This window comes from Theropithecus gelada, chromosome 11 (genome assembly GCF_003255815.1).
Source record: "Theropithecus gelada isolate Dixy chromosome 11, Tgel_1.0, whole genome shotgun sequence".
In the NCBI taxonomy this organism is placed as follows: domain Eukaryota; kingdom Metazoa; phylum Chordata; class Mammalia; order Primates; family Cercopithecidae; genus Theropithecus; species Theropithecus gelada.
In genome coordinates this window covers 105,815,667-105,841,856 of record NC_037679.1, presented here as the reverse complement: position 1 = coordinate 105,841,856, position 26,190 = coordinate 105,815,667, and the positions used below count along the sequence as shown (strand labels likewise).

At 43.7% G+C, this 26,190-nt stretch overlaps 1 protein-coding gene across 1 annotated transcript in view; it reads right to left on the bottom strand.

Annotated features, from left to right (window-relative positions):
- The window catches only part of ETV6 (ETS variant 6), a 243,730-nt gene that overhangs the window by 14,905 nt on the left and 202,635 nt on the right, over positions 1-26,190 (bottom strand). The window contains exons 4-5 of the mRNA XM_025402332.1: positions 22,626-22,760; positions 6,419-6,964 (exon numbers count right to left, since the gene is read on the bottom strand). Coding sequence (XP_025258117.1) covers positions 6,419-6,964; positions 22,626-22,760 — 681 coding nt within the window. The remainder of the gene's footprint in view (positions 1-6,418; positions 6,965-22,625; positions 22,761-26,190) is intronic.

Sequence of the window (26,190 nt, the reverse complement as noted above, 5' to 3'; positions counted from 1 at the left end):
AATTGATGTCTCCCTGATTAGCATCTTTTTGTTTCTGTTAAGGATGTAACCTTGAGAGATCGTAAACGTATTTTTTAAAGTCCCAAAAGGCTACCATTAAAGATTCCAAGGATTGCTGCAGAGTGTGTTCTAAGAGGGTTAGGAGTGAGGAGACCTGGAGCTGAGAGGAAATTCTGTGTCTTGCCTGCTGTAGGATTAATGACCCAATTGACCAGTGACAGCCTCACAAATCGAGAAGTTCACGTTCACAAAGATGGAGAGACTTTCAGCAAAAGTTGTGAGATAAACACAAGAAAGGTGATACTCTCTATTTGGGCAGGCCATGGGCTTTGAACACCCAAATCTGTACAGATTTAGGTCCCCACTTTTGGGTAGCAAATGTGGGGCTATGAAATGAATGGATTATGAAACAATTCTCAGTGAACCAAGGAATCTTCTTCCTCAGCAGAGTTTTGGATTAAGGCCAAGGAAGAGATCTGGTGGCTTAGGTTTTAACGGAATTAAAGTACTCGAAGAGAAAACGAAAATGACTGAAAAGTTTTCTTTTAAGATTTAGCTGTCTATAGTCAAAGCAGGAGCTTAGTTTGTGTCATGGCATAAAGCAAGAGGACGTTGCCTTCCACCAGCAAGGATACGAACTTTGGCACTCAGAGATGCAGTGCCCTATCATCTAGAACAATGCCTGGCACATGAGCAGACTGGCAATAATTTCTGAATCAATGAATGAAGAACTGTATAATCCAAAGTGCAAATAAATCATTTCTTTTACTTAGCTGTATTTTGTTATGTTAATGCTGTTTTCGTAACTATGCTGGTTGGTCTGAAAATATAGCCTGCAGTCCAGAACCTGTCTGTTCTCTTACATAACTGGTTATTGTTCCTTCCACGTGTCTTAAACACGCCTTGTCATCCAAAGTGCAAATAATTCCTTGAGAGCAGGGGGACTGTTTTCTAAGCCTGCATCCTACATTGCACCTACAATTCCAAGCTTACTGAACACCGGGTATACAAGGTTGCCAGGCAGAGAACATCAAATGTCTTCTGTAAAGGGCCAGTTCATCAATATTTTAGGTGTTGCTGGCCATGCAATCTCTGTTGTAACTACTCAACTCTGCCACTGCAGCATGGAAGCAGACATAGGCAATACCAAATAAATGGGTTTGGCTGTTTTCCAGGAAATCTTGATTTAAAAAAGACAGATGGTGGCTGGATTTGGCCCACAGTTTGGGCCACAGTTTTCAATCCTTGCTCTAGAGTCCCACACCAGAAGGGAACAATCGTTTTGGGAAGAACGCTGAACAGAAGCTCGAGGCTAGACTCTTGATGTATCTGAATCTCAGTTCCTTCACCTGTAAAAGGCCCTTCTATGTTTGAAATCAAGTCCAAATAAGGAATTTCCATACATACTGAAAACATGACTCACGGGTGACTACAGTCACACCTCAGCCACCTACAGGTGCTTGTGGCCAATATACTTTCTGACTTTCAAACACACTGGTGGGACACAAGCCAGTAAAACTTTTGTAGGTAAAGTTTTAGAAGACTGACAGATGCTTTCTGCTAGGCTCCTTGCTCCTAAATAGCCCGTTCTTAAAGATACCAAGTAGAAAACAAGCATAGAAAGAAGTAATTTTTTCACTGTTCCATACACCATTGGTTGCTGCATTCAAAACAGACCCCAGGCATCTTGTCTCACTCCGTCTTGTGCTAAACTCTCTCTCGTAAACACTAGCCATTCCAACCTAGTAAACTCTTAATAACACTTCTCCTTATCCTTTGCAAAGTAAGTGACACCTTTAAAAATAAGCTACGTTATATTTAAAAAGATGTCATTTGTGATTTGTATTTAAACTGTCAACCACCTACTGAATTTCCTTTCTTGATTATTTTAGTTTTTCCATATGGTAAATACCTAACAGACATACATTTGCATGTATCTTAATTGTACGATGGGATTTCAGTGATATTAGATAATGAAAAGAATTTATGAAAAATTATATATCATATATATAAAAACATATATATATATATATGTATTTTTTTTGAGACAGGGTATCACTCTGTTGCCCAGGCTGGAGTGCAGTGGCATAATCTTGGCTCATTACAACCACCACCTCCCAGGCTCAAGCGATTCTCCCACCTCAGCCTCCTCGGTAGCTGGGACTACAGGTATGCGCCACCGTGCCTGACTAATTTTTATATTTTTTGGTAGAGTCGGGGTTTCACCATGTTGGCCAGGCTGGTCTCGAACTCCTGACCTCAGGTGATCTGCCAGCCTCGGCCTTCCAAAGTGCTGGGATTACAGGTGTGAGTCACAGTGCCCAGCCTGAAAAATGATAGATTTTTAAATGACCTCAACAGACCTCAACTTGTAGATTTACATTTCTACCTGAAATAGAAAAAACACACTGAGCCTTATCTTGCTTTGCTCCTGGTAAGTTTTCTCCATCTGGAATGACCTCTTTTTCTCTAATCTCCACTTGTCCACATTCTAAGCATTTATCCAAGCCCAGCTAAAAGCCAGCCCTCCACGTAGCTTCCCCTGACATCCCTACTCTGACCTCCTGCGGTACTTAACAGGAGCCCTTCTAAGATACATGTCACGTGCTTTGCTTTTATAGTTAACTGTGCTCAGCTCTTTCATGATAAAGACTGTGTCTTATACCTCTCTGTCCCCACCCCATCAAGAATGCAGAACAGTGCCTTATATGCAGAAGGTGTCCAAATGCATAAATCCTAGGGCACCTGAACAAATCACATCTGAATAGTAAGAATTTAGCTTCGTTTTGTGATCCACATTCATGAGTACTATTTGCATCTATACCCTCCAGCTATAGTACTCATCAGTTTGACATTCAGCAGCACCTTCATTTCTTTTTGTACTGTGCTCATTTAAAAAGCTTTAAGGGGCTAAGTTTTCTCATCTAACAGCTGCTTTATGGAGATTTAAAGGCTTTTTATGGCTGTTCAGTAATGACAGAACTTTTACATTGTACACAGGAATCACCCGATGAATTTCACCTCCAATAAACAGAATCAATTTTACAAGGATCTGAGGAGTCCAGAAAGATATCAGAAGAGTGGAGTACACACAGGGTTATCCTCAAAGAAACAAAAGTGCCTAAAACTCTTGTGTTTTCTTGGGAGGGTTACAGAATCAAGACTGTCAGACTACAGACTGGCAGAGCTGGAAGGAACTTTAGGGACCATCGAGTCCTACCTTCTTACAGAAAAACAATGCCTTTCAGTGGAATGAGTTAAATTTGGATTTGGTTAAATTAGTTAAAATATACATTGGGAGGTTTAAAAACTTGGCATTATAGCATGGTAATTAGTTTTAGGACACTGTGTCATACTGAAGGAGTTAATGCATTCCCCTAAAAGATCTAGGCCCCAGGATTATTTTACATGAATATTCTGACTTCCTAGAGCCATCAAGAAAAGCACATGTTGCCTATTTCTGTGTGCCCTTGAGAGAGCGGGCATCCATAGACACCCAGGCTCATCATCTGGTGGGTGCAGTATTCTACCAAGCTTCCTAACTGATGAGGCTGCATCCATCATCAAACACTGATATTGCGGAAGGAGATGAAAAAAATAGTAGTATAGGCTGGTGCAGCGGTCCACGCCTGTAATCCCAGCACTTTGGGAGGCCAAGGCAGGCAGATCACTTGAGGCCAGGAGTTCAAGACCAGCCTGGCCAACACGGTGAAACCCCATCTCTACTAAAACTACAAAAAAATTAGCCAGGCATGGTGGCATGTGCCTGTAATCCCAGCTACTCAGGAGGCTGAGGCATGAGAATCACTTGAACCTAGGAGGCAGAGGTTGCCATGAGCTGAGATTACATCACTGAACTCCAACCTGGGTGACAGAGACTCTGTCTCAAAAAAAAAAAAAAAAAAAGTAATATAATTTTAAGAGACTAATATTTTGAAATTTACAAACCTACTAAACAATGGAAAAATAACTGCTCAAGTCTAAACCATGTATCTTTCTTGATTCATGGGCTTATGGTAGATTCCCAAAAAGTGGTGAAGGCAGTGTCACCTGGGAAGTAGACAGGAGAGATCTTGGGAAGGAAGCCAGGCCCATGAGGGCAGCACTGCGGACAGCAGCCATGGGGCAGCAAGGGTTGTCCTGCACACCTCGGTCACAGGGCCCCTATCTGACCTTGGCAAAGGCCTTTGCCTCTCTGGGGCTCAGTTTCCTTTGTGGTTTCCCCTGTACAAATGACCCTTCTACATAAGATGAATACTGCAGTAATGAGCTACCTTAAGAGCGGTCCTGAGAATTATAAACAAGCAAAAGGTATCTGCAAAATGTCAAGTACTGCTGCACACACCACACAAGAAACAAGACAAGAGGGTATATAGACAAGAAGGGTATTGCCTGGAAAGCACAATGCGTCATTTACAGAATTCACAGCAATACACTGACCTCACCCTCCTTCTCCAATTATCTGGGGAAATTCACAAGTTTTGCCTAAGCTCTTTGCTTCCTTATCTACTATTCTTTTTTCCCCAGTTTTATTTGTTCATTTTCTGATTAAAACAATCTAATGTACAGGTAAAAGCGGAGAGATCAATATTAACCCCCATGCATCTATCACCCAGACATATAACCACCAGCTAGTGATGGCTAGCCTTGTTTCATGTAGACCCCACCCACACCCCACCCCCTAACTCTGCAGGATCATTTTGAATTGAATCCCAAACATATATCGGTTCCTTTTTCATAGTTTTTAAAACATATAAGTCATTTCTGTTTGTCATTTTATTTTCTTGATTCAACATCCCTGATGTAAATTATTTGTAATAATGAAACTGAGGCAACACTGGTGGTGCACTTGGGGCCAGAGAAAAATCTAGACACAAATGATTTAAATAAAAAAGGGACAGTACCGGCCGGGTGTGGAGGCTCATGCCTGTAATTCTAGCACTTTGGGAGGCCAAGGTGGGCAGATCACGAGGTCAGGAGATCGAGACCATCCTGGCTAACATGGTGAAACCCCATCTCTACTAAAAATATATAAAAAATTAGTCGGGTGTGGTGGTGGGCACCTGTAGTCCCAGCTACTCGGGACGCTGAGGCAGGAGAACAGCGTGAACCCAGGAGGCGGAGCTTGCAGTGAGCAGAGATCGTGCCACGGCACTCCAGCCTGGGCAACAGAGTGTGAAAAAAAAAAAAAAAAAAAGGGACAGTACCTCAAGGCAGAGGTAGGCTTGTAGGAGCCTGTTATTCCATTGCCATCAGCATGGCAGCACCCTGATGGTCAGCTGGGACTCTGACCAGGTTATGGGCTCAGGGAGGAGGGGGCATTTCTTTCCTTTCCCTGAACAGGTCTGTTCTCTCCTGTCTCCAGGTCTCCCTTCCACTACTGAAAGCACAATCACTTCAGTGTCACACTCTCTCCCCTGCAAAGCCTTGCTTGGTCCCTCCAGTCAAAACACACCTTCCTTCTGCTTTGTTTCTACAGCACTTCATTACTCCGGCAGACAGTAGGTGCTCAATGAATGCTGGTACATAAAATGAATGGGACATGGGGCTTACTTCATTCTGCCTTATATCTTAGTGGTTTTCACCTCTGTCTCCCCCACTATATTCTAAATTCCTCGGGGAAAAAGATATTGCATGTTAAATTAGCTCTGTATCCTACTCCTAATGCATTTATTTGCACACAGCAGGTGCTCAACAAATATCCCACTAATGAAGTAATGCACTATGAAAAGAGCTAACCTTGTCACACGGTTAGAGGATTAAGCTTCTGAAGAATGAGTTCACGTAAATTATGAGCATCCTAGGAAACAATGTGTAGATATTTTTCCCACTGGTTTCCATTGGTTTCTTCCCTTAAGTAAGCAAATTTGGGCTTCTTATCATACATGAAAGAGAATCTGAGAGTGGTCTCCTCTGTCAAATGGCCCAGCAACACCTGCCTCCAATACCATAATCCTGTTTTCCTCTCCTACCCGCTCCCAAGGTGAAGGCTGCACGATGTTACTGCCCGCAGGATGGAATTACAGGCCTGAATCGGAGACAAAGCTTCTTTTTGCTATGTCTGGTCATTAATTAGCTGCTGGAAACTTCAGGACAGGGCCATTAGCATGCTCATAAACCTTTTATTTTAAATGTTTTCGCTTAGCCTTGATTCTGATGTGACTCTCCTTGTAAGCTGGACGTAGGACATTTGTTTCTTAACATTTCTGAGGCTCATTAACTACTCGATCCCAGCGGCTCATTAACCAAGCCATTAGGGATTTCGCCTCATGCAGGCAGAAGCCTCCACTTGCCCTCACAGAGCCTTGGAGGGCGCCTAATTGGGAATGGTGCGAGGCTGGCTGCAAGCATCACAGGGGAGAGTGGGGCTTTGTCAGGTCTCCACGATGCTGGAGCAGCGAGAGGGGAGCTCACTCACCTGCTATTCGCCCAATGGGCATGGCGTGCTCTTCAGGGGGGGAGACAGAGACCATGATGTGGTTCATGTAAGCCAGGTCTTCCCGATGAGAGAGGTTGATGGGTTTCCCTTCTCTATGCAGCCCGTCCTCGGAGAGCCTGGATTGTTTGAAATCCACGGAGTGCCGGGGGTTCAGGATCAGAGGGTGCATGATGGGGCTGGGCATCAGCTGGATCACGCGTGTGCTCTCCTGCCGGGGGCTGGATGGCTTCGGGTGGGACTCAGAGGACGCTGGGCAGTGATTATTCTCCATGGGAGACACTGACAGAGGGTAGGACTCCTGGTGGTTGTTCTCCTGGTGCGGCCTGGGTCCCTGAGCTCTCTCAGCTGGGGAGAGTCGGCGGATCATGTTGTCCAGGGGGGACCGGAGGGGCCGCTGCTCGGGGTCAGGAGAAGGCCGGTGATTTGTCGTGATGGGTGACCTGGAGCGGTGCAACAGTTCAATGGTGGGAGGGTTGTGGTGCACATTATCCACGGATGGCCTGGGGGTCCTCTGGACACAGTTATCTGTGGAGCAGAGGGAAAGGCAATCACGGTGAGTTGGCAGGACAGGACCCTCCCCGTGGCTCTCCAGGCGGTAAATGGAGGAGCGTGTAGGTTATGTGTAAAGAACATTTCTCCCCAGAATGCAGTGTCTTTTTCACCGCTTAACAATGTAAAGTGTGCATATTGAAACTATTTTTCTATTGCCAGGCAACCTAAGGATGTCTGCAAGCATTCCGTTAATCACCTACCTGTGGCCTGTAAGCACAAGGAAGCCAAACGTCCATGCCTCATCTTTTGGTCATCATTTAACTCTTCTACATCGCTTTCAGAGGGGGAAGCGTTCTTAGGGGTTTCTGTCTAGATGCTTTCATTGACTTACATTTTCACAACTAAAATTTTCATATTCTCTACCTCTAGGAGTTATTAGTATTAGTGTTAATGTTAATCATATTAGTAATAATTATTAGTAATAACTGTATCTTAGATGCTGGATTTCACTGTTTAAAACTTAACAGCACTCCTGGCTGGGTGCAGTGGCTCCCACCTGTAATCCCAGTTACTCGGGAGGCTGAGGCATGAGAATCACTTGAACCCAGGAGGTGGAGGTTGCAGTGAGCCAAGATCACACCACTGCACTCCAGCCTGGGTGACAGAGCAAAACTTTGTCTCAAAAAAAAAGAAAGAAAGAAAAAGAAAAAAACCCCAACCTTATAGCACTCCTAACCAGGAGATACCACTAGTACCCCTGTTTTACAGACGATAAAACTGAGGCATAAAGAAGTTAAGCAACTTACCCAAGGCCACACAATCTCCTAACAGTCAGTTAGGAGATCAGAACCAGACTCCAGTCAGATTTTAGAACCTGTGTACTCATGACATCTGTCACTGCAACATAGAAACTACGACGCAAAGTCACCAAAACCTGCTCTAAGCATGCACAGTGGCCCCAATTTACAGAATGACAATCTTACTGAACTTGAAAGAACTTTTGGGAGCACTTTGCTTCTGAGTGCACAGACCCTACAAGTGCTCAGAGACAGGCAGAGGTAAGGAAGAAGCAGGATGAATGGGACACCTCTAACAATACCTCTAACCCGTCCCACTCGAAGTTGCATGTGTGTGCGAGGATAACATCAGAAGTGTACACAGCTCAGCAACAGAAGTAGCTCTGAGGGCTGGGTTGGGGAATGGACCAGCACACACCTGGCTCCAGAAGTCCCTGCTAAGGTGCAGAAGGACAGAAATCTGCCCATAAAAATGGAGATTTCTACATGGCTGCTCACCCAACTCAATGAACTCTCTCTGGCCACATCTTTTCCCAGGGCAGCCTCACCAAAAGGATGTGCATGCTTGCTGTCCTTGTTCTGGTCAAAGAATTGTCCACAGTTCTAAGTAAAGCAAGTCAAACATATCACCTTTGTCCATTAAGATAATATATATATATAAAGAACACATAAAGGGAATTCAGTAATTTGATAGGGTCAGTAAACAGAGACAGACATGGTGGTTTTAAGTTTTACACAGGGTTAAGAAGAAAATGGGGACTTTTTTCTTTTTTGAAAGTTCTACTAGATCTCATCTATCATATGAAACACTGAACAAAAATATTGTTCATAATATTAAAAGATCATCTCCTTGAAAGCAAAGGGCTTATTTTGTGACTGCTGTATAACCTACTGCCGTAAGTTCAAAAGTGCCTCATCATTGGAATAGCTATCAATAGGAGACTGATTTAATAAATTATAGTATATATCTCTAAACAATGGAGTACTATATAAATGTAAAAAGGAGTGAGGAGTATCTCAATATTTTGCTAAGGACTAGCATCCAGAATCTATGGTTAGATACGAAAAGCAAGATGAAGCATTTATGATCTGCCACCACTTATCTAAACAAGGAAAGGGGGAGTTTCAGTTTCAACAACAGTAGAGTGGCTTGTACCAAAGGAACCGTCCTACGGATAGAAATGAAAGAAACTGTATTAAATACATTGAAAAAACTATTTGAAGGTATCAAGGGCAGACAAAAACCGGGATTTCACTCTTGAAAGAAGGGACCTGCACAGAGTGAGGTCCATGTTTAAACAGCTTTCTCCCTGGTTCCGCTGATCTCCTAACTGCCCTATACTGCATGCTCCTCCCCAGTCTGTGCCGCACAGGGCAGTTAGAAGATAAACAGAAAGTTGCTTGAGATAGAGTAGGTAGTTGCCAGAATGGTAGAAAATTGAAGAAACAAATCCCATACAGTGGGAGCCTCAGAGGGGAGAGTGATTAAATGTAAAAGTTTCCTCAAATTCTTGTCTGACTACTGAATAGCCCAAGTGCCAGGGAGACCCTTTGGAGTTCAGTGAAAAGCAACAGTTGTATAATCAAAAGATATGAGCAGAAATCTCAGCTACTGGCTACTGCAGTGGAGACAGAGTTCAGAGTTTGAGTCTCATCAAGTTTGAAGGCTCTGTAAACACTTCAGGCTGTTTGTTACCCCTGAATGACCACAATGTAAGAGTAAAAACCTTAGGACAAGGGGATCTGGCTAAGGGCAAAAGGCAAAATAGAAACAGATTGGACCTAATGAAACGTAAGACCATGCTTCTACAGATTCAAAGTCACTGGCCAGTAATTTGATTGCCTGCTAGAACAAAAGTCAACGCTCTTCAGTGGAACAGAACACAATCCAGTGTCTCAACGTGCTCAGCACCCAGTCACAATTTTCTAGATATGAGAAGAAATACAAACATGCTACTCATAATAAGGAGGCAAGGCCATCAACAGAAACAGGACTTGAGATAATGCAGATGTTGGAATTAGCACAAACAAACAAACAGAAAAACTTTACAGCAGCTATTACAAATAAGTTCAAGCCCTAAAAGAAAACGATGGTTGTAATAAATGATGACACATAGAGCCTGCCAAAAGGGAAATGGAATTAAAAAAAAGACAAAATAAAGATTCTATAACTGAAAAGTATAATATCTGAAATGAAAGACTGGACTAGATGGACTTAATAGCAGAATGGAGATGAGAGAAGAAAGGATTAGAAAATTTGAAGACAGATCAGTAAAAATGAAATCCAAACAAAACAAATCCTCAGTGACCTGTGGAACAATATCACATGGTCTAACACACATGTAATTGGTGTCCAAGAAGGAGAATATAGAAAGAAACAGGGTAGGATAAATTAAAAAATAATAGCTAGATTGTCCTCAAATTTGGTAACAACATTATCAACAACAGTAAATTCAAAGATCCAAGAATCTCAAGTAAGATATGTAAAATAAAAACCACACCCAGGTACACCACAGTCAAACTGCTGAAAACCAAAAATAGAGAAAATCTCGAAAGCAACAAGAGGAAAAAAAGAAACTATGTACAGGGGGAGATTATACTAATATACTATATATGCATAGTATGATAGTATATATAATATATGGTGTATAACTAATACTATATAAGTATATACTTATACAGTGTATATGTATACACTAATATTTATAATATATTATATATATGAATATACTAATTATGAGTGACTTCTTTAAGAAAACCTGAAGAGAGGGACTGCTCAAACACACACACAAGGAGGATACAGATGGGAACCTATAGATTGAAAAAGACTTTAAGAGATACATTAACCATTTGCAATGTATAGATGTTGTTTGGATTCTGATTCAAACTGTAAAAAACTTTTTTTTTTTTTTTTTTTGAGATGGAGTTTTGCTTTTGTTGTCCAGGCTGGAGTGCAATGGAGCCATCTTGGCTCACTGCAACCTCTGCCTCCCGGAATTCAGGTGATTCTCCTGCCTCAGCCTTCCTGAGCAGCTGGGATTACAGGCATGCGCCACCATGCCCGGCTAATTTTGTATTTTTAGTAGAGATGGGGTTTCTGCATGTTGGTCAGGCTGGTCTCGAACTTTAGACCTCAGATGATCCACCCACCTCAGCCTCCCAAAGTGCTGGGATTATAGGCGTGACCCACCGCGCCTGGCTGTAAAAAACATTTATGAGATGGTTGGTAAAAAGTGAACACTAGTAGATTATTTGATGATACCGAGGAACTACTAGTTTTCAAGTGATATGATGGCTCTGTGATTGATTTTATAGTGCCTTTTTTTGAGACCTATGTTGATACTAGGTCTTTGACTTGTTCTGGTCAAACAGCAAGTACTTTTTTTGCTTTTTTTTTTGAGACAGAGTCTCGCTCTGTTGCCCAGGCTGGAGTGCAGTGACGCGATCTCGGCTCACTGCAAGCTCCGCCTCCCGGGTTCACACCGTTCTCCTGCCTCAGCCTTCTGAGTAGCTGGGACTACAGGCACCTGCCACCACGCCTGGCTAATTTTTTGCATTTTTAGTAGAGATGGGGTTTCACTGTGTTAGCCAGGATGGTCTCGATCTCCTGACCTGGTGATCCACCTGCCTCGGCCTCCCAAAGTGCTGGGATTATAGGCGTGAGCCACCGCACCCAGCCTGTTGATACTATTTACAAGGGAAATTATGTATCTGGAATTTGCTATGAAATAATCTGGGATGGTGAAGGAGAGAGGAGGTAGACCACAGGGGAAAACAAGATTGGCCTTGAGTTGACCATCAAAACTGGTGATGGGTACATGGTGATTCATTATACAATTCTCTTTACTTTTGTATAGGTTTGATATTATCTGTTATAAAAAGCTTTTTTTTTTTTTTTTTTTTTTAAAGTGCTTAATTAACCTTGCAAGGATATAGGTTGGGATGACAAGCACTAACTTCCTCACTTTAACCCAAATGCATATAAATGCTTACCAGGCACCGACTAAAATGATCTGTAATCTTCTGGAGGTAAGGCAAACTTTCCTTTTATAGATAACATGGATCTCAATTCTGCTGCCCATAGAAATGTATTTATCTTTTGTCCATGGTTCACTTTTCATTTGTCACAGAGTATGATCACTGTAAACAACTGAAGACAGTTCCAGTTTGAACTTTCCTATATTTTCTTCTAAATGCCATTTACAGAATGTCTTTCTTTACTTAAAAGCTTATTAAGGTTTAAAATACTTAAGGATGATGAAGACCATGTATTGAAAAATCCCATTTCCTGAATCCATTTCCCATCTTATAAATTTCAAAACAGTCACAGGCGTTGGTCAGTAATCTGGTTACCTGCAGGCTTTCTTTGATGTCCTGGGCTTCAAGGCTTCGTGTGTGGGTGTGCACTCAGGCCAGGCCTTAGGAAGTCTGGGAGGACCAGGAGAGGAAGAACTTTCATGCCAAGGGTAAAGGAGGAACTGATGTAATGTCCTGGAGAGATTTCACTCTCCGTTCCTGCCCAGACCTTGGGAACAATGCAGGAGGGTGATAGTGCTTTGGATAATCCAACTCAGATTCTACTTTGGACTCAGGATCCAGGCGGGAACAGGACTTGGAGGAGCTTGATTTATTTATTTCTCTGCAGATATCACTCAAAGAGGAAGTACTTGATGAAGCTGATAACATTAACAGTAGAGAACTGGATCCGAGGGTATTTAATTCCAGGCTCCTGGTGGTCTGGGCACAACCACTGTCAAGGCCGAGAGGCCTGCAGTGAGACCTTGCAAGCTTTGTTTCAGTCTGCAAAGCAGTGCCCGTGTACCGAGTGGGCTATGACGTTCTTAGCCTACTGCCTGCCGCCTCTGTTATTATAAGTTGGCAACAGGGCATGGAAACTTACGAGACCAGAGCCGGCAGGCAGAGAAGCTCCGGACACAGGAAATGCACTGAGCGGACAGTGGGTGCATTAAATCCCCCAGATGTAGGAGTCTTCTGTCTAAAACAAGAAGATTTTTTTGGTCTGGCCTTGATGTCTGGGTTTGTTCTTGGTGAGCTGCCCAGCTGGAAAACTGGGAAATTATCCACATTGCCCTCATTCTGAAGGTCTTGATATGGAAGGGAAATATACAAGGAAGAGGGAGGGAAAGCCAGACATAATTAGTCCCTGTGGACACAGAAGGAAGGGAGGAAGAAAGACCAAGGACTGGCAGGGAACTGTCATTCTGGTTGGAAGTGTTTTCTGATCTCAAACCTTTTTCCTTGTAGACCTCTGTTAGACACAAATAATCCCTTCTTCTCACTGCCAAACAGCCTAAAATAAACCAGGACTTTAAATGTGGTAATTTTCTGTACAAAAAGGTCTGATTTCTTACCCTTTCCTCTTGTTAGGAAAGTTTCTCTACTTAAAAATTCATAAAAATTTGACCCAATTTAATCACGCTATAAATAATAAGTAACTAGTAAACCTAAACAAACAAACAAAAATCTGCCTTTGGTGAAAGTTTTGACTGGTAAGTTTCCAGGGTACAGCAAAGGCTAAGATCAAGTTTGCATCTCACACACCAGGATCACATTTCCACCATTGTGCTTTCCCTAAGCCCACAGATGCTGGTCAGAGAAGAAGGTCGCCAGGGAGACGCAAATCAACAGGCCCAGCAGGTAATGCTCACTCAAGCCTCAGTCCACTGGGTTTTACTTTCTCCCTATCCCAGTCATTTTGTTAAAATGTAGTGGGAAGTATGAATGACACACAGAGCTAGACAGAAGTCATAAGCTCAAGGTCTTGAGGTGGAATTCAAACTATATTTCATATACCACTCCCGGTCTCCTATGCCCATTATGGGATGAAAATCTCTCCCCCAAAATTCATAAGTTGAAGTTCTAACCCCTAGTACCCTCAGGGTGTGACCTTATTTGGAAAGAGGGTCCTTGAGGATGCAATTAGTTAGGATGAGGTCATTTTATGAACAGTCAATATGATTGGTGTCCTTATAAAAAGTATACTTTGGACTTAGAGACATACACAGGGGAAGAAAGGAGGTAAAGGTGAAGGCAGAGACCTCCAAGGCAAGGAATGCCAAAGCTTGCCAGCAAACCACCAGAAAAGAGGAGAGAGTCATGGAACAGATCCTATCTCAAAGCTCTCAGAAGGAACCACCAACTCTGGCACACCATGTTGACCTTGGACTTCTAGCCTCCAGAACTGTGAGATGATAAATATCTGTTGTTTAAGCCACCCAGTTTGGGGTACTTTGTTACACCGGCCCTAGCTAACTAATATGCCCCCTACTCCAGTTACCTGAGGTTCAACCTCTGCTTGGTTTGGAGCCTTTCCCCTTGACTGTGTGCCCGGCATTTCAGCCTATTCATCCCCACAATGTGCCAATGTCACTGAACTCCCTTGGAGGGCCTGAGAAGAAAACTGCCCTAGTTTGGAGTGGATGATTCACATATGTCTGAGGTTACCAACAATAAACCCTATGTACGCTCCTAGAATTTTATAAGCATTTGATGAAAGGGGCTAAACGAAACAAAATGGGTAACGTGTAGTACTCTGAGGCTTAATCTTCATTACTGCAGCAGGCCTGGGCAGGACTGCTTCCAAACAGGCCACCTTTCCAGGGGATCGGTAGAGAGAGTACATGCACATCTGCCGACACAGGAGGCCTCACAATCGGGGCTGCAGACCGTCTGGCTCTTCACAGGCAGTATAGGGGAGTCTCCTTTGTCTCCATAAAGCAGCACAAAAGAAGTGAATTAAGAAATCAAGAGATTGGATTTCCAATAAGCCAATTAGGTCTGTTTGGGTAAACCTCTCAATCATGTATAAGGCCTGGAGTCACAGGTGGCAGAGAGGTAAGGCAGAGAGGCCCTGGAGTGGGGAAAAGAGCAAAATGACCCCTTAACTGAGGGCTTCCTTCTCTGGAGGTGAAATCAAACTGCTCCCAACTCCTTATCTCAAAGATCAGATGGCATTTCCCTAGGGGTAAAGGAAGTCTCTTGGAGACTTCCTGCCTGTCTTGTGAGAGTCATTCATGCATATTAGGGATCTCTTGCCCCTAAAACTTCTGGCTTAAGAGAGCACGCTAGCCCTAGGGCTAAAAGCAGCCTCCAGTTGGAGGACCCCGGTGCAGGCAGGGAGGGTGAGGGTCCCTTCTGTAACAGGCCGAGGGCCCAGATGCAAAGAGGGTCTCTGCACAATCCAGTCCCTACACGCCGTCACAAAAAATACATGCTGCAGCAGGGGCAAGGGTCAGAGGGTAAAAGGTCATGCTGCCCTACGCCCTGAAATATAGGAGGCAAAGCAGGAAGAAAGGTCCTGGAGAGGAAAGCAGGACTTGCAGAAGGCTGGAATGAGGCCAGGTCAAGGGAAAAAGGTGTTAAGTGGTGCTCGGAGGCCCAGCTCCCAGGGGGAGCAGGAAGTCAAGATCTTAACCTGTTTCTGATGGGACCTGTCATTACCTGCTGCCAGATTCAAGATTCCCAGAACAGAAAGGGGTGCAAAAAGGCTAACCTTGTAGTTCTTAAGGGAGGAGACAGCCAGAAGTTTAATACGAAGGTTCCAAAGGGGTCATGGAGGACTCAGCGCTCGACAGGTATTGCAAGGTAACAGAATGCAAGCAGTGCTCACTTCCAAACAGGCTGTGTTATGAGAGTAATGAAGATTGGCACTTTAAATGTATTTTCCCACAGAAACCACAGCGCAGATGAATCCGCGAAGGTGTTCTTGGATAACAGCGAGGGAGGCAACAGCCCTTCCCTACGTATAAGATGCACAAACCTGATGTTTGCACAAAGTGCGTGCAGTTGCGATATTGAGAATGGTTAAGAAAAGTGGAAGGAAAAACCAACTACACAACATTGTGAATAGACGTACCACTGCTGAAGTACACCTAAAAATGGTTAAAATGGTAAATGTTGTGTATTTTATCCCAATTAATAATTTATATAAAAAGAGGGGGGAAAACAACAAAATAATAGCCAGAAATATTCAATCATGATAATGAGTAACATTTACTGAGTGCTTGGCTATTCTAAGGGCATTTTCCATATTAACTCATTTCTTTCTTTTTTTTCTTTTCTTTTTTCTTTCTTTTTTGTTTTTTTGAGACAAGAGTCTCACTGTGTCGCCCAGGCTGGAGACTCATTTCTTTCTTACGTCAACCCTTTGAGATAGGTCCTGTCATTTTCCTTCTTTTACAGGTGGAGATCTGAGACCCAAGGCAGTTGCCTGAAGTCACACAGCCAGTAAACTGCGGAGCTGGGATTAGAACCCAGGTAGTCGGGGGATCTAGAGTGCATGCATATACGTGCCAGCATGCCCTCTGGCTCCGTCATGCATTACACGGTTAATATGTGTAACGAAGATGTCAAATCCCAGCCCACAGCCTTCTTGACCCTGTGGTCATCAACACGATTCCAGCAAAACTAGAGAATCGAGTGGTTTTACAACAACCGTGAAAGGATGTGACTTGAGCAGCTAACGACTGCATCTACCTGGTGCCTACTAAGCAACTGTAGTGAGGGGCCAGCTTTCAAGGCGTGATCTCCTCAGGGGGTGGGTGATAGCCAGTGCTTCTGCTCTCAGAAGCCGGTGCCTGGCTCAGAACCCACAGTTCTCACAGGCTGGGAGATTTTCATGATGGCCCATCGATCCCAAGGGAGTTAATCATCTACAAGGGTGAATTCAGTCCAACTCAGCATGAGTTTTTAATATTATGAACTAGACATACTTTGGAATCTCAAAAGTCATCTTTGACATTTTTTGGTATAAATTTGGCAGTAACGTAAGCAGGGGACCTGCCACACACTGTACCCCAGTCAGGTGACCTGAAAACTGCTTTGGCGTCCTCATCTCCACAACTTCTACTCATCTTTCAATCATGTGCTCTATTTTCAGGGCGCCTGCACTACAAACATTCATGAAGATGTATTTTGGTCTCCTCATTCCACGCAGTGGAATGAATGCAGGCACTGGCATCAACCCCACCTGGGTTTAAATCTCAGCGTTGCTACTTGATTTTGGGGCATGTTACTTATTGCTCTTAACCTTTATTTTTTCATCTATAAAGTGGAGATAATAATATCACCTTCTTTTATAGGGTGGTGGTGAGGATTAAATGATTCAAACATGTAAGAGCTTAGAACAGGGCCGGCACACAACAAGGACCCAATAAATGTTAGCTATTCTTTTGTTATTAAGAAGCAGATTCATACACCTCATCTTCTTTAATTATCTCATTAAAATTGTATACCATTTCCTTCTGCCAAAGCAGTCTTGGGGCACTTAGGTTTGGTGGTGGGGCAGGAGGGGTACGATTCCCCTCAATAAAGCAATCATATAAATAAAACTTCTGTGGGCCATCACAGAACACACACCACCCTCTCCATCTCTCACAAAGAAATGACTTCTCTCAATTATTGAGCCATTCCCATGTGCTAGTTGTAACAAAAATTGAGATCGATTGTACTTCGAGGCTTGAAATTTCTCACCACTTGCGATTTCCACATTTACCTCGTGATAAAGAGTTGTCCCAGAGCAGAACTGCCACGTTAAAGTGCACCCAGTGCTATAGAAACAATCTCCGCCCTGCATATGTGTGAATATCTGCACACTAAAGTGATTAAGAATCACTGCTCCATAATCTCTTTGATGGGGCAGAGGAAAGGATGGGACTGAAGAGCTGAAATTATCAAGCTCCAAGGGGGTGATGGGATGAGAACGTTGGAGAAATCCAGATCTTGCTCCTTCTCCCTACAGACTGCACATCCAGTCCCATGGGGCAGTTCTGCGGAGCTGGTCCCATTCCGAGACTAGCCCAGAAGGGAGGCCTATTTTATGTTTCCACGGAGCTTGTAGGGGGCCAATATTCAAGTAGTTCCAACACCAGAGGACAAGTGACAATTAAATATATATATATGGGGATAAAACCCAAAATAAAAGAATCTAAGGTATGAAAAGAAGTTATCAACACACCTGCAACGTGATAAAATAAATTTATTTTATAGTCATTTGCTGGTCTGCTATTTCTAAAGATGCTTTGCCTCCTGGTTTTTGTGAAAGAAGTAATATCATTGTTTACCTCCTTTCTACATAACTACCTACCTGCATTCTAATTCATATTGCAAAGATAAAATGAGTCGTAACAGTCAAGGAAAAAGAATGTCCTTAAACTGAGCTTTTTATGATGAAATAAGTGAATGACACTACTCTTGCTGCCACTCTCAGAGGGGCAATGTTATCTGAAGTTCTCAATAAGGTGAGACAAATCAGGACAGAAGAGATTTTCTCCTGCTTCTGAGCAACACCAGGCAGGACACTGCTATGATTTTCTAGATTTTAGATGCTCAAGACCCTGAAGGAAGGGAATACGCCTTATCTTCATATCACCCAGGAAGACTCAGATTCCTTGGATGTAATGTGGGGATTTGAGAGCTGTAAGAGACTGCAGAAACCATTTAGTCTAACCCCCTTCTTATAACTGGGGAGACAGAGTCAGAGAAATGAGAAACTTCAGCCCTTATGATCTGTTCTGGCAGAATGAAGGGTTAGGACCTGGTTTCCTGACCTCCAGATCTCATCCTTTAAAACACTTACACACACACACACACACACTCACACTCACACCCACTCACCCCAGTTTGAGGATGGTCTGGTTCTGGTTTTGCCTGAATATTTGATATGTCGTCCTTGCTTGCTTACTTACTGATGGAGCCCTGTGTCACTGTCATAAGTGTGTTGGTATGGGGTGAAAAATTACAAGGTTAACCAAATTATATAAAATCACCCTCCCTTCCCAGAATTGATAAGGAAAAAGGGTGAAAATGCTGGTTTTTCTAGAGGTAAGTGTAATCTGAGGACTGCTTTGCTCAAGGCATGATGTGATTTCAGAATGGACTACATTATAGAGGTAATGAATGTTCACATATAGAGAGTTTGAATTAGCATGATGATCATCCTCGTCTACTGTCAGGGCATGGAGGGGAACCTCTGAGCTAACACCAACTTCCTAGCTTCTAGCACTGTCACGTGGCTACTAAGGAAGGCATGATTTCAATGTAAGAAAGTCATAGAGGATACATGGGGGGGAACTGGTGCTAGACTGAGCAAGACACATTTGTACTGTGACATAAATGCCCATTGTGAAATTATGAATGCCTGAACTGGTTAAGTTTGTGGCCACGATGAGGTGAAATCACAAGGCGGTTGAATGATGCCTTGTGTTTGCACTTGACCGTGCATGCTTCACTGTGCCAGGCTGCTGAACAGCTGAGTTGGGCCTTGTTCTCTTTCCATTCTGTCATTCCTATCCACCTACCCACCTACCTACCTACCCACTTACCTACTTACTTATGCCAAGTTGGTAGCAACATGTGTCATCTTGGGTTAACATACTTTTATATGGAACTGTATTCCCAGTTATGTAAAATAAATCACTGGGGAAGTAATATTTGGTATGTATAATTTCACTTGACAGATTTTTTTTTTCAGAACCAGAGCTTTCTGTATGTTAACATATGCCCACATCAATCATCTGTTATCCTTCATAATTAAATGTAACAGTATTGATTCTGGAAACAATTTATGTTGAGCTGGATTTTTTTCTTTTCAGTGGAGAAGAAGGGAAAGAGAGAGGAAGCAGCTGGAGGCAGGAAACTTGTGCTGATCCATGCACCTCTCTACTTGTTCTCTTTGTCATCAAGGGCACCATATAGCTGAAAGGCAGGGGGATAGGGAGAGGGCCACCTCTTCATGTCACCTCTGTGCCTTGGACAGTTCTTCTCCCTGGATACCACCTGATACAGACCTACACTTCTCTCCTTGTAGTGTGCATCTGTTCATCAGAGCACATGCGCCCTGTCCGAATAGACAAAGGAGGGGGACATATGCTTTCAGACCTTGCTTCCTGGCCATCAGCTTTAAGGAATGGTCTCTGAAAATGCTCTATTTTTAAGAGCTGGGTCTGAAGCAGAGCTAACTGGTCTGCAGGCAACGACACCCTTTACCTCGGCCTCATTAGCTCCATTCTCTTACCTACCGCGCTCACCACTACCGACACCATAATACTTGAGAGAAAGCTCATGACAGCGTATGCGGTGGCACATCTGTATTTACTTGGTTTGAAAGTAGCTCTCAGAGTAAGCCAGCTTTCTCTATTGCTGAGCTCCTGCAAATGAGAACAACAAACACACCTACTTCTGAGTCAAATCAGGCCAAGGGGAAAAGAGGAAGGATCTGGGAGGAGGAGAGACCATAAGCCTCCAATCACACTCAGGAATAAAATGGGGCTAGAAATTCCAAATGAGATTTAAAAAAAATAAATAATGAGAGAAAGAATGAGAGAACGAAAACCCATCACATACCCTTTGTATCTGAAAGGCAGGCTAGGTAATATATTTCTTGCCTTAATGTCAAGCTTCAGTAAACCCACCTCCTCTTCTTTAGAGTGGCTGGTGGCTATTATGCAAGCCGGAAATGCACATGGCAGGAAGAGCAAAAGAATGAAAACCTGAATTGGGGGAGGAGGGCAGCTGCTAAATTTAGCAAGGGTAGAGTGAGGGGAGGAAAGGATGAGAGGAAGGCAGGGAGCCTGCACAAAATGCTGTCCGTTCTCCATCACAGAAGCGAGGGGACCTGCTGTGAAATGCTTGGCACAAGGAGGTGATGTCAGTCGCCTGGAGTCAGGCTCTCTTTCGTGAAGTGTTAATTAGGAAAAACAAGAAACTTCTCATCTTTTGGTTTGCCAACAACCAAACAAAAATGTTAGCCCTGCTCTTGGGGATGAGCAATCATTTTAAGGAAATGCCCCAAGGGACCACGGTTGGAGGTCCCTAGTAATCTGGACCTAAGGAAAAGTACATATGAAGAAATTGGTGCACGTTTGGACGTCTGTTGTCTGACCGATCCAAGCGGGAGGATGTGGGTATCCTGACCCTCAGAGGCACGATCCATCACTGAGTGCTCAAGCTGTTCAACTGTTTAATGCAATGGTGTTCAAGTAAGGTGTTTTTTGGTTTTGTTGTTTCGTTTTTCTGAGACGGAGTCTCGCTCGGTTGCCCAGGCTGGAGTGCAGTGGTGCGATCTCGGCTCAGCCTCCCGAGTAGCTGGGACTACAGGCACCCACCACCATGCCCGGCTCAATGTTTTGTATTTTTTTTTTTTTTTTTTTGAGACAGAGTCTCGCTCTGTCGCCCAGGCTGGAGTGCAGCGGCGCGATCTTGGCTCACTTCAAGTTCCGCCTCCCAGGTTCACACCATTCTCCTGCCTCAGCCTCCTGAGTAGCTGGGACTACAGGTGCCCACCACCATGCCTGGCTAATTTTTTTTTGTATTTTTAGTAGAGACGGGGTTTCGCTGTGTTAGCCAGGATGGTCTCGATCTCCTGACCTCATGATCTGCCCACCTTGGCCTCCCAAAGTGCTGGGATTACAGGCGTGAGCCATCGTGCCCGGCCTCAAGTAAGGTTTTTATACTCTATTTCCGGGCCCCAGCACCTATTGTGGAACTAGGTCCAGGGCCTGAATTAAATTCTGGTCTTTTGCTTTCTATCAAGGATTAAGAGGAACAACCGGGACACTTGAAATAAACACGGACACTGAGTGCACTCTAACCAGCCTCCTCTGATGCCTGATGCAGAAAGCCCTGATCCAACACTGAGTTCATAGATTTGGGTGTTTTTCTTTCCTTCCTCCAGCTTTTATTACCCCCTGCTAAAAACATCTTCAATGACTTCCCATTTCTTTCCTCCATATTCCAGAAACCAAAGTTCTCCACACTCTGGTTCCAAGCTAAGCCCCTTGAACTAGCTCTGCAATGACAAAATGGTGATCATTGTGAAGGCAAGGGTGATGGCTCAGAGGGGTTTATGTATTTTATTTTATTTGGAGTATGTTTGAAATTTTTCAATAAAAGAGTGGGGGAAGATAAGCTCTATAATCCAAGTCATCTAATTGCTGTCTGTTCCAAAGCCTTACCCCACCCTTATGCCATTTTCTTTGCCTGGAATGTTCTTCACTTCAACCTTATCAGAATCCTGCTGGATTTCTAAGGCGGGGTCCACAACCTCCAGGTCACTGACCGGTACCAGTTCATGGCCTGTTAGGAACTGGGCTGCACAGCAGGAGGTGAGCGGTGGGCAAGTGAGTGAAGCTTCATCTGTATCTACAGCTGCTCCCCACTGCTCGCATTACTGCCTGAGTTCCACCTCCTGTCAGATCAGCAGTGGCATGAGATCCTCATAGAAGCACAAACGCTATCACGAACTGTCCATGTGAGGGATCTAGTTGTGCACTCCTTACGGAATCTAATGGCTGATGATCTGTCACTGTCTCCCATCACCCCCAGATGGGATCGTCTAGTTGCAGGATAACAAGCTCAGGGTTCCCACTGATTCTACATTATGGTGGATTGTATAATTATTTCATTATGTATTACAATGTAATAATAATAGAAATGAAGTGCATAATACATGTAATGCACTTGAGTCATCCCAAACCATCCCTCACCTCCACTGCTGGTGGAAAAATTGTCTTCCACAAAACTGGTCCTTGGTGCCAAAAAGGTTGGGGACCACTGCTCTAAGGCATACTCCAGAGCTGCTTCCTTTATGAGCAGACCCTGCTTCCTGTACCTGGGTGTCACTGACCCTTCCACCACACCTTTACAGTGCCTACTACACAGTTATGCTTCTGTGCTTCTGTGTACATCCATCTCACTGCTTCACTTTGATTATGAGCTTCAGGGAACCAAGAGTGTATCTTGCACATCGTAAGCACTCAGTAATTGTCTGCTGAATGAAAAGTGAACTTACACGAATAAGACCAGCTTATCAAGTTAACAATTAAACTTCTTGGATTTGTCTAAACCTCAGGCAAGAAAAGAGAAGCCTCTTCCAGTACCTTCTTCATGGTTCTGATGCAGTATAACCTCCGGCTGTGTGTGTATAGAGTTTCCAGGGTGGAAGAATGGTGAAAAAAGAATCCGAGGTTTCCTCTGCTTCAGAATATGCTGAAGGAGTTCATAGAGCACATCACCTGGAAAGAAAAAGGAAAGGGAAATCGAGAAATGGAAATTTTTTTTTCCAACAACAATTTACGGAGCAGCAGTCATGTGCCTGGCACTGTGCCAAAGATACAACTGGAGAGCAAAACAGGCCTGCCACCTCCTACCCTCACCAAGCTCACGGGACACAGAATGCAGCACTGGAAACTCAAAAGGTCAGAGCTATGTGAAGTTTTAAATCAAACTTTTTTGATCATGAAAATCATATGCCTTTTTTTTTTTTTTTTTTGTGACAGGGTCTCACTGTGTTGCCCATGCTGAAGTGCAGTGCCACGATCTCGGCTCACTACAACCTCCACCTCCCGGGCTCAAGTGATCCTCCCACCACAGCCCTCCAAGTAGCTGGGACCACAGGTGTGAACCACCACACCCAGCTAATTTTTGTATTTTCAGTAGAGACAGGGTTTCACCATGTTGTTCAGGTTGGTCTCAAACTCCTGAGCTTAAGTGATTCACCCGCCTAGGCCTCCCAAAGTGCTGGGATTACAGGTGTAAGCTACTGTGTACAGCCCCAAAAATGTTTTAAAAAGGCAGAAAATCAGAAAGAAAACAAAACATTACTTAGAATCCCCTCACTAAGATACAGAAGCCCTGTTAATACTATCTACAGTTCTATAGTTAGACTCAGGCTTTTAATAGTTGAGTATCCTTTCTTCCCTCTGCATTAGGATTTGAACACTTTCCCACATTACTGAACTGCTTCAGTAGCTGCCTAACAACGGCAGGGAATTTAAACGATCCCAATTTATTGCTCTTGTATTTGTGAGGATGTTCTTTTTACATCTATCTTAGCTTGCACTTCAGATTACTCGAAGAATTATGAAGTCATTAAGAACATTTGTAATGCTCCGATGACAACTCATAGATTCTTCATAGACATCTTCCCTACAGAGAAAAATATGCCTTTTTAACCAACCTCAATCCTAGGCAGGAAAAGAATAAACATGAAAAAAATTCACGAGTCCAGTTAGAGGTGGTAACTATTCAAGATACTCTATAAGGAACTGGCATGTTCTGGGATGCTTCCCTCCTTTAAAAATGCACACAGGCATTGTTCCAAGGTTCTACAGTCTCTAGAAAATCATCTAGAGATGTCAGGCCATAGTCAGAGGATAGTAGGGGCTGGGTTGAGCGGGCACCTTTCTGTTCTGATATATTTGGTATTTGAAGTGTCCAAGGATTAATTAGCAAAAAACCAAAACAAACCCAAAACTTATCATGGTCTTGTCCCACCCCTTGACTCTTAGATCCAAGTTGAAAATGCAGGTGGGTACCTCAAAACCCTTTGGGGGTGGGTGATTAATCTTTAAAATATCACAGGCCTCTGACTATCTCCGCACACCCTTCTCCACATATAGACAGGTAGTCAGCAGTAATAACAAACAATGGGCTTTTGTCTCTAATTTTAGCGATTTTTTAAACAAATATTTTAATTACCAACTTAAATTCAAGGCATATTTTGGGTTGAAGATATTGCTATATTATTTTTTCTTTCAAGCTCAGCATGGACCTGAGAAGCGTTCCATATTAATGTCTTTTTTTCTACAAACACCCGCTCCCTCTATCACTGATACTAAATAAAGCTCCAAGGATACCCGATTCTAAGGGATTCCTGAGGGAATTTTGTGTTTTCGCCTTGACTTTGTTCCTTCCTCTACCTTTGAAATTTGGTTGCTGTTAGTGTAACTTTCTGCCACTACTTAGTATCATGACTAAATAAAGCAAAATACTTCAAAGACCTGCAGACACCATGTCACTTAGGTATTTTATTAGAAGGAGATGGGCAGGAAGATACAGAGGTGTCCTGGACCAGACTTTTGAAACTGCTATGTATAAGGGAGAACCATGGCACACATGACTGCGTTTGAGAGCTGAGAACGGCTTCGGAATTCATTGAATCCAAACCTAGTAGTCATGGTGATGTCTCTGATGAGGCGGGGATAAGGAGCCTGAAATACAGTCCTATTTTAATGATTCATATTTTAATCTCATACAAAAATAAGCCCCTAATCAACACTTTGTTTCTTTTGGTTTAGTGTAATGACTTCCTGAACTTTTGCTAATTTACGTGGCCTCACACTTGCTGGGTTTTATCAATGTTTTTTTTGGTAGTATGCGGAATAGAAAAATGAAAACATTGAAAAATGTGTTCCTGATGATTACTATTACTAAAAAAAAAGGTCAGTAATTAGTGTATCCATTTTGGAAGGGGAGGCCAGGAAATACAAATTTAGTGTCTGTGATGCTGTTCAGCTTGGTTCACTTAACCAGGCGAGCTGGTGTGGTGGTGGAAGGTGCTGACTGCAGAGGTGGGCACGGCTGCCTGGGTGGGAGTCCCAACTCCTGTGCACCAGGTGACCTTGAGCAAGTCCCTGCACTTCTCTGCAAAATGCAAATAATGGCACCGACCTCCAGCATTTGCTATGAGGGTTAAAGGAGGGAAAGGACAAGAAGCACCCAGAGTAGGGTTTGGTGCACAAACTGTTCCCTGGACCCCTCTTAGTGGCTGCTTCTGGGCTTGGGGTGGCTCAAACAAGGGCTGGAGAGCAGGCAGGTGACTTTTCCTTCTATGTTTTCATGAGAGAGAAACTGAGGAAAGACAGCAGCATGGTGAAGAGGCCATGCTCTGGAGTCAGACTGGTGCCTCCACAGGAATGCCCCTTAAGTCTCCTCATCTATAAAATGGCAATGTTGATGGCATCCACCTTGTGGGATCGTTGTAAGGATTCAATCAGGTGGTCTATGTAATGAGCTCATCATGGCGTGAGGCAAACAGGAAAAGCTCAGTAAACACTCGTCATTGCTTTTACCACCACCACCGGGAACACTCCCATCATTACTATTCCTGATCTTATTATAGTGGCTTAGGACAGGTGCGTAGATCTCTAAGGAGGTCTCACATGGAGAACAATGGAGTATCTGGGTCACGGCCAACTTTATGTTCCCCTTCCCGAAAGGGTAAAGAAGGCTAACTGAGGTCACTCTCCCAGTCTTGGGTTCGCTGGATGCCTCATCCTGACCTGGTGGGTTAAGCCTCTGGGGGGCTGACACGTGGTCTGCCGCACACCTCCCTTCTGCGCAGGCTCGCTTCAGCCTCCCATACTGACGCTGGCCAAGGGAGCAGGGACAGAGGGGTTCTTCCCGAGTGTGCAGAAGGAAGCTGGGGGAGGGGCAGGTTAACTGGACTCAGCCAGTTTCCTATCTAGACCATAAACCTATTACGAGACTAATAAGGCATCAGGAGTTACCTTAAATGCTATCCATGAGGTGGCTATGGGTGGGAGCATGAACCTGAGGTTCCGGGTACCGGGCCAGGAAAAAACTTAGTTACTAAGACCCAGGAGTGTGGCCTTAGTTGAGTCATTCCATGCACAGACATGTTTCCTCAGCAACCAGGGGCTC